Source organism: Halichoerus grypus, chromosome 2, assembly GCF_964656455.1.
Source record: "Halichoerus grypus chromosome 2, mHalGry1.hap1.1, whole genome shotgun sequence".
Lineage (NCBI taxonomy): Eukaryota > Metazoa > Chordata > Mammalia > Carnivora > Phocidae > Halichoerus > Halichoerus grypus.
Genome location: NC_135713.1, coordinates 15,484,781 through 15,503,170, shown reverse-complemented (window position 1 = coordinate 15,503,170; position 18,390 = coordinate 15,484,781). Strand labels below are relative to the sequence as shown.

The 18,390-nt window shown below is 34.6% G+C and overlaps 1 protein-coding gene across 4 annotated transcripts in view; it reads left to right on the top strand.

Moving 5' to 3' along the window:
* CDH18 (cadherin 18) overlaps window positions 1–18,390 on the top strand; it is a 458,591-nt gene that overhangs the window by 238,383 nt on the left and 201,818 nt on the right. For all 4 annotated transcript variants that reach the window (XM_036064734.2, XM_078066588.1, XM_036064737.2 and 1 more), the window contains exon 4: window positions 11,468–11,587. In XM_036064734.2, the coding sequence (XP_035920627.1) occupies window positions 11,468–11,587 (120 nt within the window). The remainder of the gene's footprint in view (window positions 1–11,467; window positions 11,588–18,390) is intronic.

Sequence of the window (18,390 nt, the reverse complement as noted above, 5' to 3'; positions counted from 1 at the left end):
GGAAAAAAATAAAGATATTGAACAAAAGAAAACCTGAGTTTTCAACTTGAAGAAATATAAAAAAGTACCAAGCAGGAAAACTGATTTACTAATTTGAAAACCCACACATCAAATTTCCCTGGATAATGAAGAAATTTTAAAATGTAATATAAAAAAGAGAAGTTTTTAAGGACAAATATTTCTCTATATTACAGTTTTCATGAGCAAAGATAGAAATGAAAAGACAATGTCAAACTGTATAAAAAATTCTATTTTAATTCCAGCAGGAAGATTATCAATCAAATATTAGTGAAAGTAATTTTTTTTCAGATATGAAAGGACTCAAAATTTCAGACATGGAAAAACTAGGAAAAATCAACAACAACATCTAGTGCCTAAGCATGAATACACTAGAAATATATATTATGAACTTTAAACCATAGAGTATTTCTAGAAAAAATATATTGGATTTAGGAAAAGAGTAGAAAATATTCTATATGTACTAAGAATTTTGAAAAATCATTTGATCTTGATACTTGTAACATTCTCGTTTTTGTGACAAAGCTTAGAAATAAAGGTTTTTGCATCTTTTCAAATTATTCAGGTCACATTAACTGGTTTTGCAAAGAATATTTTTTTTTGTATAATAAAATAGTGCTTATTCTTGTTTTTTAAAAATAATTTGTGGAAATAAAGATGAACCAAATGATAAGGAGCAAAGGCTATTTATTCAAAGTTTGCTGTAACAAGAGAGTTAACCACAATCACTTGCGTTTTTTATTTTTTTAAAGGATTTTATTTATTTATTTGAGAGAGAGAGAATGAGAGACAGAGAGCACGAGAGGGAAGAGGGTCAGAGGGAGAAGCAGACTCCCCGCCGAACAGGGAGCCCGATGTGGGACTCGATCCCAGGACTCCAGGATCATGACCTGAGCCGAAGGCAGTTGCTTAACCAACTGAGCCACCCAGGTGCCCAATCACTTGCATTTTGGCAGAGACTCAAAAGCAGGGAGGAGACTGGGGGAGGTTTATAGTGGACAAAATAGAAAGTTTTGAGTATGCCATGATTGGAAACTGATGTCATAGAGAAGCTGTAGGTGAGCTACTTAGAGCATCCTGTGTGACTGGTTACAAATGCAAGTCTTGCCTTACCTGATTGCTTTGAAGTTGGAAATGGGGAAAAATGTAGAGAAGCTGTAAGTTATTGATCAAGCCGTGGTCGTTTGGGGCTGAATGTTATTGTTTGACTACCTGGATTGTTGTTAAGGAAAATCATTTAACCTCCTACAGGTATGATTTATGGAAAATATGTAGCCTGGCTCCTGGGCTGTTTATTGTAGATAGCAGGTTGATTTCTTGGGCTGTTTGCTACAGATTATGAGTCAGAGTTCTATTTTTATATATGGCCTAGACATTGTCCATTTATATCCAGCCTCCTAAATAAAAGCCTAGAAAAAAATCACAAAACTCATTTTTTTGTAGAGGAAGAACATAATATAATGTATACTACAATGACTTAAAACATGTAGCTGACAAAAATTAAGAGTGAAAAGATAGTAAATTATATATATTTCCTTAGAAATCATTAAGAGAATGTTTGCTGCCTAAAATTATTGAAGCAAAATACAGGAATTTAATTAACCATTTTATCCATAGTGATAAAAGTAACTAACGTAACTAAAATTAATAATGGGGGCACCTGGGTGGCTCAGTTGGTTAAGCGACTACCTTTGGCTCAGGTCATGATCCTGGAGTCCTAAGATAAGAGTCCAGCTTTGGGCTCCCTGCTCAATGGGGAGTCTGCTTCTCCCTCTGACACTCCCCTCTCTCATGCTTTCTCTCTCTCTCTCAAATAAATAAAAATCTTTAAAATAAAATAAAATTAATAATGTAATTAAATTGTGTGATGGGAGAGGTATTGAGCGATAACTTTGATGCAGTGAATTCTTCATTTTCAGTTATGGTATATCAATGAATATTTTTCAATTGTGATACAATCAAAATTTTAAATTCTAATGAAAGAACAAGCAGTAGGCAAAAAGTTGGTGCACTCAAACAGTGAATCTGGTGAGAGTGGGCATAGGAACCAAAAAGTAAAAAGGCTTCTAATTATATGTATATATGGTTTAGTTGTAATTTATTTTGTTTTTGACTACCTTAAAAATATATAGACTGTGCTACTATGCTATTTTAGAAATCCATTTTCCCAGCTAATTGGTTAAAATAAATAAATAAAATGAAGTTTTTTACTCAATGATTGAAGTTAGTGGTTGAATGTCAATTGTCTGTGTGTGTATATATAAATATGATGACATATAAATATGTATACAAAATATACAGTATATATTATGAATATATGCTATAATCTTCTAGTAAACTCTTCCAAACTTTTATTGACAACTTTGTGAGCAAACAAGGACAAAATATTTTTATCTTTGTATTTCATTTTGTGTTGCCATTTTTTTTGTTTGTTTTTTTGGTTTTGTTTCTGCTTTGTTGTTATTATTGAATGAAAATTCAGCTGAAATAATATTCCATTATTCAGAATAATGCTGAATTTGGTAATTTTCTTTATTTTTCACATAGAATCTTTTCTAAACAGTGAAAATTAAAACTATTTATAGATACAATTTCTAACTTTTGATAAGAAACTAATATTAAATCAGCAACAGTGCATGTACTTAATCACCACACATGGTAAAGTAAAGAAATAACTGGTGAATACTTTGAGAAGTATTGAAGTTTTCAATTATGTGTATATATATATATATGAAATTTTCATACATATATGAAAATTTTCTCCACTTCAAAGAACACTTTCTCTTAAAATCTCATAATTTTATTTTGCATACAATGAATAACATCTGAATGATGTCTTTCAGATTCCAATATATTGACTAATTTAAAATTTGAATGTAAAGAACACATAGATTTTCATTTAAAAGTACTAACTATATTAGAATCAAGTACAGAACCTAACCTTTTATTTGGTAAAGTATAGTCATTACTCAGAAAAGCAATGAAGGATAGTCAGGGAGAAACCTGTTAATACCTTCTGTATCACAGAGTTTAAGCAAGAAAATAAAATCCACTGCCAGTTAGATCAAGAGCAGGAGTTACATATATGGAATGAGCTACAAAAATGAAAGGAGAGGGCGCCTGGGTGGCTCAGTTGGTTAAGCGACTGCCTTCAGCTCAGGTCATGATCCCGGAGTCCTGGGATCGAGTCCCACATCGGGCTCCCGGCTCGGCGGGGAGCCTGCTTCTCCCTCTGACCCTATCCCCTCTCATGCTGTTTCTCTCTCTCTCTCTCAAATAAATAAATAAATAAAATCTTAAAAAAAAAAAAAAAAGAAAGGAGAAGTGAAAAACCAAGTCGTGGACCATGAGGCAAGTAGGGCAGGAGTTTACTATCCCTAGGGCTGGAAGAGTAGTGTTACCTGACCTCAGGAGCTGGGCTTTATTGCATGGACCCATGGAAGAAGGCCCCTCAGAGGGAGCTGGGACCATTGCAGAAAAGCAGACACTGCTAGAGAGATCACCCTAAGCTGAAAGAGGGAGGGAGGGAGGGGAGGTAGACAGCAACAGAGGTAGACACATCTTTCTTTTCTGTATTGCAATTTTCTTCTAGCATCTGCTTTTATTTAGTTGGTAAGGCGGGCTGCAGAAGAGCACAACAGTGTTGTCAGTACCCGGAGAATGCTTCCCCTAACTATTCTACCACACACCTTTATTTTACAAAATGTATATAATGACTTGGCTTTAGACCAGGTAGACAGAGCATTGAAATATAACACTACGGGGGCGCCTGGGTGGCTCAGTTGTTAAGCATCTGCCTTCAGCTCAGGTCATGATCCCGGGGTCCTGGGATCGAGCCCCGCATCGGGCTCCTTGCTCTGCGGGAAGCCTGCTTCTCCCTCTCCCTCTCCCCCTGCTTGTGTTCCTTCTCTCGCTGTGTCTCTCACTGTCAAATAAATAAATAAAATCTTAAAAAAAAAAAAAAAGAAATATAACACTACGTCTCCCCAGATAGATGCACTTGAATGGCCATTACATACCATCAAGGAAACACACATGCACACAAAATGGTGGAAGATATGGATGGAACTCTTAAACTCCATGCTGACTGGTTGGAGAAATAGATTATAGAGGAAAGAATGTCACACATCAAAACAGATAGGACCAGGCTTGGATTCTGCCTTTCCCAATTGTCAACTACACAACCTTTTGAACCTCAGTACCCCATCTATAAAATAGCATTAAATGTAATTTTCTCAATAGATTAATGTTGTTATTAAATTGAATGGCATATAGTGGAGTGTTTTTCACCTCATTGGTGCTAAATGCATGTTACTTCCTTATTATTTTTTTTTCTATTTAGGACTGTAATATAAAATTTACTTGAATAATGTGAAATTTTACACTAAGCAGTTCCATAAAAGGGATCTAATTGAAAATACACAGAACTTAATGATAGCCATGATTTAAAATACATGGTTACAACAGTGATTTTTGTTTTGGTACCAAATGTTTCAGAAGTGCTCTTGCAGAAGGAATTTTTTAAAAATCCAATGACTCCTGGGTGAATACTCAAAGCTTTATCAAATTACACAATGACTGGAATCCTGTGTTATTGCTCTGTTGGTGAAATTACAGTTCTCCTGTGTAGAATGAAATTTAAGTTGTATCTTGGTAACTATTGCTTTTTCCCAATCCCTAGAAAATTCTTCTGAGAATTAAGCCCTATGAGATTCCTTCAGAGAGATACTCTCTGCCTTCATATATCTTCAGCTGATTTTTACTCAAAAGTTCTTGCTCAACATTGATTCACTTGAGATTTTCACAGAGCTGTGAACCCTGACAAGTCATGCATAACGATTTGCAGTGTCAGAGAATATTTGCTTGTATTAAAATGCCTTATTAATATTTCAAATTGGTCTTTAGAGACTTTTAAGAAAGTCCATTTTTTCTGCTCCATTGATATGTAACTTTCCAAAATGCATGCTATTTATAAAGCATAGTACAAAAAGAAACCAAATGAAAAGAGTGACACAGGGCAATTCCCAAAGGAAACAAGGGTTAAGTTTTATTGTAGAAAAGATATCTTGAAAGCTTTTTTACATACTTTAATCTTTTTTTTTTTTTTTCAGATTTGTATAAAGCATCAGCTGAAAGGTATTAATCCCAAGCATGGGAACAGCTGAGTGTTTGTGCCACAAGATATATTTAACATGAAAATATTGTGCATTAAATAGCCAGTGAAACTTTAGAAGGCAATGTTTCTGTGGTTGTTTTTCATGGGAAATTGTTGTCAAAATTAAGAAAGCTTATAAAGCACTTTTAAAGTTTTCTTTGATTAGAAGCTAGTTATAGGGCACCTGGGTGTCTCAGTCGTTGGGCGTCTGCCTTCGGCTCAGGTCATGATCCCGGGGTCCTGGGATCGAGCCCCCGCATCGGGCTCCCTGCTCAGCGGGAAGCCTGCTTCTCCCTCTCCCACTCCCCCTGCTTGTGTTCCCTCTCTCCTGCCTCTCTCTCTCTCTGTCGAATAAATAAATAAAATCTTAAAAAAAAATAGAAGTTATATAGAGAAGGGGCTACTACTGGTTTAATATCTATTGACCAAATGTATATAATAATTTCTAGAAAAAATTAGATTATTTGAATATTCTAGTAGAATAATGGACTTCTTGGCATTACTTCATATATTTCTATTTGAAAATCTAGCATTATAAAGAATAAGAATTTTCTCTTTTCTACTATGTATATAATTAGGGCACATAGCATGAATAAAGGAACGGAATTGTCTAATGTGGGATACCCTTTTCAGAATAGATAAATACTGATTTTTTCTCTTAAATATTTAACCAGGAATAGAAATCCTTCATTAGCATAAATAATATATCTCATTAATTTACTTAAAAATGCCAACAGTTATATCACTAGTAGTGCCTAATGTTTAAAAAAATCAGATACCATTAATTTCTACCTAATTAAATTTTATCAACTTGTCAATGAACTTTTTATTTTATCTCATTTATGATGTAGCAAAGGGAATTATCCATCATTTTATTGTGAAGTATAACTTTAGACTCTTGTCCAGATTCAGTGAAAGAACACCTGTAAATTCTGAGAATAAATGTAATTTCTTTCCATTGCAACAGTGACACATTTTATTAGCTTGCTAAGTCTCTTGTACCAATGTACCACAAGCTGAGTAGCTTAAACAACAAAAATATTTGTCTCCCTGTTCCAAAAGCTAGAAGTCTGAGGTCAAAAGTGTCAGCAGGGTCATGTTCCCTCCTCAAGTACTGGAAAAGGGCTTGTCCCAAGCCTCTCCTTTAGCTTCTAGTAGTTTGTTGGCAATTTTTGACGTTCCCTGGTTTGTAGAGGAAATTCTCTGATCTCTGTCTTCATCTTCACATAAAGTATTCTGTGTGTGTGTATGTGTGTGTTTCCAAATTTCCTATTTTTATAAGGATACCAGGCATGTTAGAGTAGGGGCCCACACTACTCCAGTTTGGCCTTACCTTAATTAATTACATCTACAATGATCCTATTTCCAAATAAGATCACTTTGATGTACTGGAGTCTAGATCTTCAACACATGAACTTTGAGGGGAAACAATTCAACCCCTAACACACCCTGAAGAGTTCTATTTTTTTATTATCTATTTTTAATGAAAAAAAAAACTTTTTTTTTCTAATGTAAAATAACTTCTAAAAGCACCAATGGTTATTAAAATGTTGCCATCGAGGCTTCAAGTCAATAAGAACGTAAGATATGTGTAATTTTTTCTTTTGGCCGAAACCCCCTTACCAATTCTCCTTGGTAAGAAATCCTGAAACAGTTGGCCAGGGGACTTACTTGCCGTCCCTGCTCTTCATTTTCACCCTTACTGTGTTCAGGGGCCAGGCTGACTTTCGCTGGGGCTGTGCTGTACTTTTGCTCATGCTCCCTTCAACCAGCCATCTGTGTACGCAAAGCTGTGGCCTGATCCCTTCAGATGCCACCAAAGTAGAATGATAGAGATCATTTGCTCTACCTTACTTCACACAAATAGAATAGCCAAATACTGTGAGACCTACTATAGAGAGATGTGTAACTGTTAGTGACGGTACATTTTGACCAGGGTAGAGAGTTAATATATTTCCTTTTTCTCTCCTGGATCCCTTTTCTGCTCACTTCTCTGTGCTACTTTAAACCTTCACTTAGTCAACACCAAGAGGCTACTTTTTCTTTTCTTTTTTTCCTTTTCTCGTTGTTCTTCATTTCACTTGTCACTCCATTCATGCCTTTCAGCTTTCACTTAACAAGGCTGGACTTTTATAGACACTTTAAGCCAAGCAGAACAATTTTTTTTTATTTTTTATTTTTTGTTTTTTTGTCATGTGGTGATCCAGCCTATTACCACAAAGGAGGTGTGATCTTGCACTATTTGTCTTTCTCAGATTTCTCTATGGAATGGTTGGTTCGGGACTATTTTTAAGACGTTAAAAATAATTTAAACCTGGGCGCCTGGGTGGCTCAGTCGTTAAGCGTCTGCCTTCGGCTCAGGTCATGATCCCAGGGTCCTGGGATCGAGCCCCACATCGGGCTCCCTGCTCCGCGGGAAGCCTGCTTCTCCCTCTCCTACTCGCCCTGCTTGTGTTTCTGCTCTCACTATGTCTCTCTCTGTCAAATAAGTAAATAAAATCTTAAAAAAAATAAAAATAAAAAATAAAATAAAATAAAATAAAATAAAAATAATAAAAAAATAATAATAATAATTTAAACCTAAATAACTATCACAAAGCCAGAGAAAATTTTAAAATCTGAGGATTTTATAAGTGTGGCTTCTTAAAAGATGACCATTATTTTAATGCTTTATATCTATACTGTTCTCTCTTTCCTGAATCTCAGTAATCCTTGTATAAGCCCAGTACGATCAGCATTTTTCCAATCAGATCAAATATTTGACTGATACAATTTTATAACACTTTATAAAGTATTATAAAGGACTGTTTATAATTTAAATTTTGAATGTAGGGCGGCTGGGTGGCTCAGTCGTTAAGCGTCTGCCTTCGGCTCAGGTCATGATCCCAGAGTCCTGGGATCGAGTCCCGCATGGGGCTCCCTGCTCTGCGGGAAGCCTGCTTCTCCCTCTCCCACTCCCCCTGCTTGTGTTCCGGCTCTCGCTATGTCTCTCTCTGTCAAAAAAATAAATAAAATCTTTAAAAATAGGGGCGCCTGGGTGGCTCAGTTGGTTAAGCGACTGCCTTCGGCTCAGGTCATGATCCTGGAGTCCCTGGATCGAGTCCCGCATCGGGCTCCCTGCTCGTCAGGGAGCCTGCTTCTCCCTCTGACCCTCCCCCCTCTCATGTGCTCTCTCTCTCTCTCTCATTCTGTCTCAAATAAATAAATAAAATCTTTAAAAAAAAAAAAAAAAAAAAAAAAAAAAAAATCTTTAAAAATAAATAAATAAATAAATAAATAAATAAATAAATAAAATTTGAATGTAAAGAACACATAGATTTTCATTTAAAAGTACTAACTAGGGGCGTCTGGGTGGCTCAGTCGTTAAGCGTCTGCCTTCGGCTCAGGTCATGATCTCAGGGTCCTGGGATCGAGCCCCGCATCCGGCTCCCTGCTCCTCAGGAGGCCTGCTTCTCCCTCTCCCACTCCCCCTGCTTGTGTTGCCTCTCTCTTTGTGTCTCTCTCTGTCAAAATAAATAAATCTTAAAAAAAAAATAATATGAAATAAAAAAATAAAAGTACTAACTATATTAGAATCAAGTACAGAACCTAACCTTTTATTGGTATAGGTCCGTATTGTTATTTAGCCACAATATGGACTTCTTACACTTTTTAGAGCTTTGTCTGGGCACCTGCTACAGATTTAATTTTTTTTTCAACGTGCAATCAACAAAAATGCCTCCTAAGCCAACTTTTATTTGTAGATGTCTATCTACTGATATTCTCTGAACAGGTTGGAGAGATGAATGTGAGGCACGGAACAAGTGTTTTGACATCACAGAAAAAGTCCTTGGAACTTTGTTTTATAAACATAACAATAATTATACCTAAGAGTGTAATTTAACTAACTCTGCAAAGTTTAATCAAGCCAGGAAGTGTAGTGCATTATATAATGAGAAAAATCATGGTACACACACAAGCCTAAATAAGGCTCGCTCAGAATGGAATATCAGTGAGGCAAGAAAACATTTTTGTTTTTTATATACTTTTAATTTTGAGATCACAGATTCACATGCAGTCATGAGAAATGATATGGAGGGATTCTTTGTATCCTTACCCCATTTTTCTCCACGGTAACATCTTACATAATTATCTTGCCAAAACTATAAAAAATATCTTAGCCAGGATCAAAATTATTTAATCTACCAATCTTATTTAGATTTCCCTAGTTTTACTTGTGTGTGTGTGTGTGTGTTTAGTTCTATGTGATTTATCACAAATGTATGTTCATGTATCCCACACCATAATCAAAATACTGAACAGTTCTAACATCATGAGGACTTCATGTTGCTCTTTTATAACCAGCCTCCCCTAACTCTACCTCCTTTCCTTCAACCTGGCAACCACAAATCTGTTATCAATTTCTAAAATGTCATCATTTCAAGAAGGTTAAATAAATAGAATCATACAATATATCACCTTTTGGGACTGTTTTTTCCCACTGGGTATAATTCCCTGAAGATTCATACAAATTGCTGCATGTATCAACAGGCTATTATTTTTATTGCTGAGTAGTATTCCATACTATCAACTACCACAGTCTGTTTAACCATTTTCCCAGTAAAGTACATCTGAGTCATTTCTAGTTTGGGGCTGCTACAAATAATGCTGCTGTGAATATCTATGAACTTTTGCAAACACGGTTTTATGCGGAAATATGTTTGCATTACTTTTGCATTAATGCCCAAGACTACAATTTGCTGAGTTGTAAGCTAAATGTGTGTTTGATTTTATAGGAATCTGCTAAATGTACATTTCCACCTGCAGTGTACAAGTGACCTAGTTTCTCAGTATTCTTGCCAGCATTTAGTGTCACCATTGTGTTTTATTATTCATTATTAGAGATTTATTTTAGACATCACACAGTCCTCCCCTTCTGAGTATGTATAATTGCTAATCATATTTCTGCTTATAATCTCAATGTAAAAATACTATTTAGAGGCCAGAATCTTAACATATTATTGAAAGTCCATGTGCATTTATAATCTGCTAATAAGGATAGTCAGCCATACTGATTCTATTAAGTTTTCTAGGATGCCTTGAAGACAAAGAACAAACTTTGCTTCAAGTTGCATCTGCATTTCAACATGGAAGTAAAATCTTTGTAGTTAAACAGATATTAGACCCTTAATAAGTGTGCCATACCTAAATAATTGAAGTACTTATTAAAACTAAAGACTGAAAATTGTCAGTGCTTTCATAGTCAAGTACCAAAATGAATGCAGAATTTCATACAGACTTACTTGATTGTGGAAATATTTTTGTTTGCTACATAACCTGAATTAGTAGGTGGAATTTTTCTAGTTAGGCAGAATAAAATATCAAGTATGCCCTATTAGATGATTCATCAAGTACATTTCATGAATAAATGAGAGCTCTTAACCCACTAAATTTACAGTGGAGTTATATAGCCCTTAATAGATGGTTGTCTTGTTATACCTAGATCAGTTTTCATTTGGGAAAAACTGAAATATGGTATAAATATACCTAATTATGCAAATTGTATTTGAAAGATATAAACATGAAAGAAATCAGAAGAGTACAACCACTAATTTTACCTCAAAATACAGTATTTTAATGTTTATAAATTCCTTTAAAGTACACTTTAATTTTCAAAAATCCAGTGTAATAGGCATATTCTGATACCCATTGTATAAAGATAATTATGTTGGTACTATATAGAAGAACCTAAAGGAATGAGAACTGAGCCTTGGAGACCAGTTAGGTGACTCATTAATAGTCCATGTAAGAAATAAAGATGGCATAAATGATGGAAAATGGTTTGAATGTACTATTTTGTTGCCACTGATAATTTAATGTCAACTCACCCGCATTCCCCCCTAATCACAAACCATCCAATCTCCCATTTTCTGAATAGGTATGTAACATGCAATGCATGTTCTCACCCTGCCTTTAACTTTACCCCACAGTTGAACACCAGTTTGATTCTTTTTTCTTGATCATCAACCCAATCTAACCCTGATTATGCGTCAAAGAGGCCTTTCACAATGTTATTGGCACATAAAAAAGTGTATTAAAATATTGGAAATCAAGTGTTTTCTTTTAGTCTCTCATCTGGTACAGTTTGGCAGGGGAAAAAAGCAAGGGCTATGTTTGACGATAAATCCAAGAATTATATTTCATAAGATACATCCACTATAGTGTTCCATAGGCATGTCAGCGTAACCTGTTTCTGTGTACAAGTCACATGCTAAATGTTACCGCACACTAAAATTTGTTTTCCTGAATGCACAGGTACCTCTGTTCTACAGGTGACAGCTACTGATGCAGATGACCCTACCTATGGAAACAGTGCACGCGTGGTTTACAGTATTCTCCAGGGACAACCCTACTTCTCCGTAGATCCTAAAACAGGTTAGTGCATTTCTGTATAATTTGTGTGCATGTGTGCTAGAATAGAAGAAAGCAATGCTTTTATTTCTGCGTCTTCTCCTACATCAGACATTGTTGTCTTAGCACATTTTAAAATGTCCTTGCTTTTTCTAACAGGATGTAATTGAATAATTGAAGATAAATTCACTGTTTTCCTTAATATTTTGATTATTCATCACTTATACCAGTAAAAATTTCTTATCTTTGCATATCCCTGTATCAACTACTTTCTGCTTAAAACAAATATAGAGTGTTACATCCAATGAGATTTTCAAGTGTATCATTTGTTAGGTTTACATATTAGGTTTAATTCTTTGCCAAATATGTTAAATAATTTATTGAGAGTTTCCATACTTTATTTGAATTTGATTGTTACATAAGTTTTTATATGTTACTTTGGGGGAATTGTTATGTCTTTTTTTTTTTAAGATTTTATTTATTTATTTGGGAGAGAATGAGAGAGAGAGAGAGAGAGCACATGAGAAGGAGGAGGGTCAGAGGGAGAAGCAGACTCCCTGCCGAGCAGGGAGCCCCTATGCAGGACTTGATCCCAGGACTCCAGGATCATGACCTGAGCCGAAGGCAGTAGCTTAACAAATTGAGCCCCCCAGGCGTCCCTGTTATGTCTTGAACTGAGGTTTTTTGCTAATGAGAAAATTCTTCAGCCTTTAAATATTGTGTTATGTAAGATAAGTTAACTGAGAGTAAAGACAAAAACATAGGAACTTTTTTTTTTTGAAAAAATGGGAATTCTCTCTTTCCTCTCTTTTTTTCTGTCCAAAACAATCATGTCATATTATGTGATGTCAAAGAGGGAATGGAAGATACTCAGTAAGCCATTATAGGATTATATTCAGCAGCATAATCTAAAAACCAGAGAGAGCTCATGGTCCCATTGGCAAATAGTTTGTTAATAAAAAGTTGACTGAACATAAACCATTTTGAAAGTAGCCAAATGTTCAGTAAGAATGAGTTTCAAGTTTTACTAATAATTTCAAAGATATACATAATCATGAGACACAGATGAAGAGAGAGATCCAGGATATTCCAGAGGTTCCTAGGTCCTTTCTAGTTACATTAGATTCATTCTGAATCAGATTAACATGTGGGATTATCAAGTAATTGGCACAGGCACATAACACAGAAGAAAGCCATGTTTTTTGGTAAATATCCCCTTATACTCCCATAATTACATAGCATACAAAATATTTTTCAAGGAACCCTGCTTCATAAGTTCATAGATTCCAGGTTTGTTTACCATTATCTTAGACAAGGTACATCCAACTGAAAAGATGCCAGCCTACTCTCAGTAGTTAATATCATTTGAATGCTAGGAATATTGTCATTATCATATTTTCAAGAGGAATCCGCCAGCGTACTTATCTTCTTTCTTTCCCTGGTGTGTTCCAACACGTAAGTACACTGGACAAGAATAGAGCTCAAGCATACTGCTTAACTTCTAACTATCATAATTTATGAAGAAAATAATGAATATGTATAGATAGGTAATTGAAGAATATGTACATACATATATGCATTATAATTATAAGATAAAGTATATATAATTAAATGAAGTAAAAAATAAAAATCTAGAGATGATAAAAAGTAATATAATGTGAGCTAAAATGAGTATCAGATAGGCAAGTCCTTTTAGTACCAAGATAGTATTAAATATTCAGAAATAAAAATGTTAATTAATATAGTAGTCAAAGCTCTGGGATAAAAGTATACATATATTGTATACATTGTTATTCTGGTAGGAGAGTTTAGAATTAATTGAAAAAAAAGTTTTTTATTGAAATATAGCTGACATATTACATTGCATAAATTTAAGGTGTACCATATGTTTGATACATTTTTATATTGTAATAATATTGCCATGTGACCATAAAAAATCTTAGGACAAATGGAAATGACTATTTAATATTGGTGTTGCTCATTTTGTTCTATTTTCCCAACAAACATGATAGTTTTATATATGAAATACATATATTTCTCATTTTATTTAGTTTTTTAAAGATTTTATTTATTTATTTGAGAGAGAGAGAGAGAGAGAGAAAGCACGAGCAGCGGGGAGAGGGAGAAGCAGACTCCCCATTGATCAGGGAGCCCAACGTGGGGCTCAATCGCAGAACCCTGGGATCATGGCCTGAGCCAAAGACAGACGCTTAACTGACTGAGCCACCCAGGTGCCCCTATATTTCTCATTTAAAATATGCATCTCCTGGGTGGCTCCATCGGTTAAGTGTTTGACTCCTGATTTTGGCTCAGGTCATGATTTCAGGGTCATGAGATCAAGCCCCACATTGGGCTCCACTCTGAGATTGGAGCCTGCTTAAGATTCTCTCTCTCTCTCTTGGTCCCTTCTCCCCCTGATTTCACATTCTCTCTCTCTCTAAATAAATAAATTAATTAATTAAATAAAATGGGAAAGAAACGAGGATCCTGTGTTTCAGTTAACACACACACCCACCCACAAATGTCCAAAACACACATGGCTTCAGTCCATTTACTCCTACGCATAACCAAATATTTATAAGTAAGTATTATATTTACTTAATAGAATATTGCTAATATATAGACATCATATACAGATTTTTAAAAATTTCCATGCACTCTGAATTTGTTAAAAATGAAATACCAATTCTATATGTATCTGTGTGTCTGAGGGTCTGAGAATGTTTGCATGTGTTTGTTTGAAGACATGCATGAATTTGCATTTGTGCGCACGGGTACTTTGGATGGATAAAGCACACTACTGAGGACAAGATTTGACTAGCGTTGGACACTGTGATAGTTTGTGCTTTAGTAAAGAAAGTATATCAGTAACATAATATTCAAATAAAAATTTCATTTGGTTATACATGTTTATCATAGGTTAATTAAGTACTTCATTAAATAAATAAAAATCATCTGAAACATAAATAAGCTGCTATTCAAATACTGCTCTGTGATATTACCATTACAGTCCTTTGCTCCTTTAAGCAAGATGTTTTATTAAATGTAAGTATACCTCTTTGTTGATATGTTTTAATTTCAATATTATATTGACTGAAGCATCATAAGAATCTATGGATATATGTCCTAATGTAAAGATTCTTTAAATATGCCAGTCTCTTAGATAGCTGTTTGTAGAAAGCGCTACAAAACAAAATGTTCATTATTCTCTTTAGTAAGACATTTTTGGTAAGTTATGCTTAAAAGATATATTATTGTGCAATTAAACATCCTCAGAACTAATGAATTTAGTGGAAATTGTGCTTAAAATGACTGGAATAAAATACAAATATACTGAAAACTAAAGGATCAGTTGCTATGGATAAGATGTTATATAAGAAGTGTTGGGATAATGGTTACTTAGAATAGTAACATTTTCATAGTATCATTTTTCTTCTATGCTCTGGTTTGGCATGACTCTATTTCAATATGTCTCCAGTTACTTTCAGTGAAGATGAATTATATTGAAGGAATTTTTGTGACCAAATAGAGTTGTGAGTGCTCATGGTTAAAATCAGGACTTTGGGTTGCCTTGTTTTTATTGTGTTAAAAGATACAGTTGGTACTCACCATAGTTGTCCAAAGATGAGTTGTCCATAAGACCTTGCTGCCTATTTTACAAAACATCCATGAATTGCTGTATCCAAAGAAATGAATTATGTTGCTCTTGATTTGCTATACTATTCATAACTGATTTAATAAGGTCTGTATTGTTTTACACTGAAAATTTGTTAATTAGTATGATGAAAATAAGTCTTGTGAATCATCTATTGTTTTAAATAAGTTTGGTTGAGTTAACTATGTCATAATGTTTGCTTAATGTATAACGACAAAACAAGAGCGCCCATTAAAAAGTGATATTTTAACATTATGATGTTAAAGATGCAGAAAATTATGAAAGAATAAACTAAAGGAGATGACAATGAGATATAAAAGATATAATATTTCTGTCCAGATTCATGTAGAAAATATGTTAATGTAAGCTTAATGAGTATAATTCTATTTGAAGATACTGATTTTAATTCAGCAAGAGAACACTTTCAGATTTAGTAAGTGAAGTAACAATTTTCATGCTCATGAAAACATTTAACCCTAAGCAAGGCATGTTGAGGAAGGCTGATGAGTGAGAAAGCCAGGGGAAATGGTCAGAGAACCAAAGTTTATTTTTTTATTTTTATTTTTTTTAAAGATTTATTTATTTATTTGAGAGAGCAAGAATGAGAGAGAGTACATGAGAGGGGGGAGGGTCAGAGGGAGAAGCAGGCTCCTCGCCGAGCAGGGAGCCCGATGCGGGACTCGATCCCGGGACTCCAGGATCATGACCTGAGCCGACGGCAGTTGCTTAACCAACTGAGCCACCCAGGCGCCCCAGAGAACCAAAGTTAAGAAGTCTGGGCTGATCCTAATCCAGTTAACGGAGTGTCAACTGCATTAAAAATAAATCAATATATTCAAGGTTTCTATGCCTCTTTAGAACCTATGAAATTTCTGTCAAGTGGTGACAGCAGAAGCTGAATGATTGAGGTGTTTTTAAAAAAATGAACCACTTTCCTTGACTTAGTTCAAAGACAAAGCCAAAAATCCACCATCTTTAGATGGTCTTTAGAACAGGGTCGGGGGATTACACAAGAGGTGGGTGTGCAGTTTTGAATTAAGAATTCAAATCTCTTAATGGCCATGGAGTTTATAGCCCTTTGATGATTCTCTCGGCTTTTTTCAGTCAATAATCTATTAATTACTTTGTGTTACCTTAGCTATTTCAGATATGTTATGTCTGTGCCTATTTCAGATAAATTGTTGAATCCTCCTGATGGTGAGTTCAGAAAACCTGAAAACCTGAATTATCAACCTGATGTCAGGGAAAACAGAGGGATATGCTGGTTTACAAAATTCCAGATGAGCTTTATTTACAATCGATTATAACATTAACAGTGGTGAATTTGACCGTAGTTAATATGAAACATATAAATCAGCAATAGCCAATAATGGCATCTTTGTATCTATATAAATAGTACTCATAGTGAGTTTTTGCTACTCCTAATAAAGACTATTGGAAGAGTTAGCTAATTTAATATAGATGTGCTTATAATTTAACTTGAGTCATTTTTCATACAAACTTCATATGCTTTTACTCATTAAATAATGAATATTCAAAAGAAAATACAGCAGCTGAGAACATTTCTGTTGATAAATTCTACATTTAATTTTCAGGTACATAAAAAAATAAGACTAGATAAGGCCACCTTTTAATTATATACAAAGAGCATTCTAGATATTCTTTTTTTTTTTCCCAACACTCCTGGGGCATTTTAGCTCTCAAGTGGTTTCTGCTACATGTAGCTAAAAAAGGGTAGACATTGAGTTTCAAATCTTTTGTCAAACCCTTCTGCACTAATAACAGCAATTCCACAGGTAACAGGACACTTGACATCCAATAAAATATACTGTACCTAGTAATGCCTGTGGGTTCTAAAGTCACAACCATTATTACTTATTTTTACAAGGCATTATTGTAAACAAAGAAATTGTTTACTTGTCCTTCCAATGAAAAGATTAATGTATTTAGTTATGTTATAGTTTAATTAATATAGTATAGTACAGTAATTCATATTTATTATTTTTCCAAAATACTAAGGTTTATTCCAAAATGATTTAAGGATATTTCATGATCAAATCCAAGGATGTTACTTAATATCATAGTAGATTGATCAGGTTACTTAAATGTTATGTCTCTGTTTACTTGTATGTAAGTTTGGAAAAAAGCTAAATCCAATGAGAAAATTAATGCAATGCTCTTAGCCCAGTCCTTGGAAAGATATAGGTAGTTAGTAAATTTCTCTTGTTTACTCTCTTTTCTTTTAAGATTAAGAAGAATTTCCAAAATTACATAGTGTGCCATGACAAGAGTTTGAAATAGCCTTACCTGAAATAGGAAAAAAAAAAAAATTTTGTTTGAAAGAATTTTTAGTCCACATAACTCTACAAAAATGTGAGTTCCACATATTAACTTGTATATAACTAAATTACACTTCTTTTCAGGCATTTATTTATTGATTTTTCTTTTCAGGCATTTAAAGAAAGTTTTATAAATATTTTTATTAAGACAAATATACTTGTAGAAAAAAATTTTTATTATGTTAATCACCATACATTACATCATTAGTTTTTGATATAGTGTTCCATGATTCATTGTTTGCATATAACACCCAGTGCTCCATGCAGTACGTGCCCTCTTTAATACCCATCACCAGGCTAACCCATTCCCCCACGCACCTCCCCTCTAGAATCCTCAGTTTGTTTCTCAGAGTCCATAGTCTCTCATGGTTCATCTCCCCCTCTGATTCCTCCCCCTTCATTTTTCCCTTCCTACTATCTTTTTTTTTTTTTTTAACATATAATGTATTATTTGTTTCAGAGGTACAGGTCTGTGATTCAACAGTCTTACACAATTCACAGTGCTCACCATAGCACATACCCTCCCCAATGTCTATCACCCAGCCACCCCATCCCTCCCACCCCCCACCACTCCAGCAACCCTCAGTTTGTTTCCTGAGATTAAAAATTCCTCATATCAGTGAGGTCATATGATACATGTCTTTCGCTGATTGACTTATTTCGCTCAGCATAATACCCTCCAGTTCTATCCACGTCATTGCAAATGGCAAGATTTCATTCCCTTTGATGGCTGCATAATATTCCATTGTATGTATATACCACATCTTCTTTATCCATTCGTTTGTCAATGGGCATCTTGGCTCTTTCCATAGTTTGGCTATTGTGGACATTGC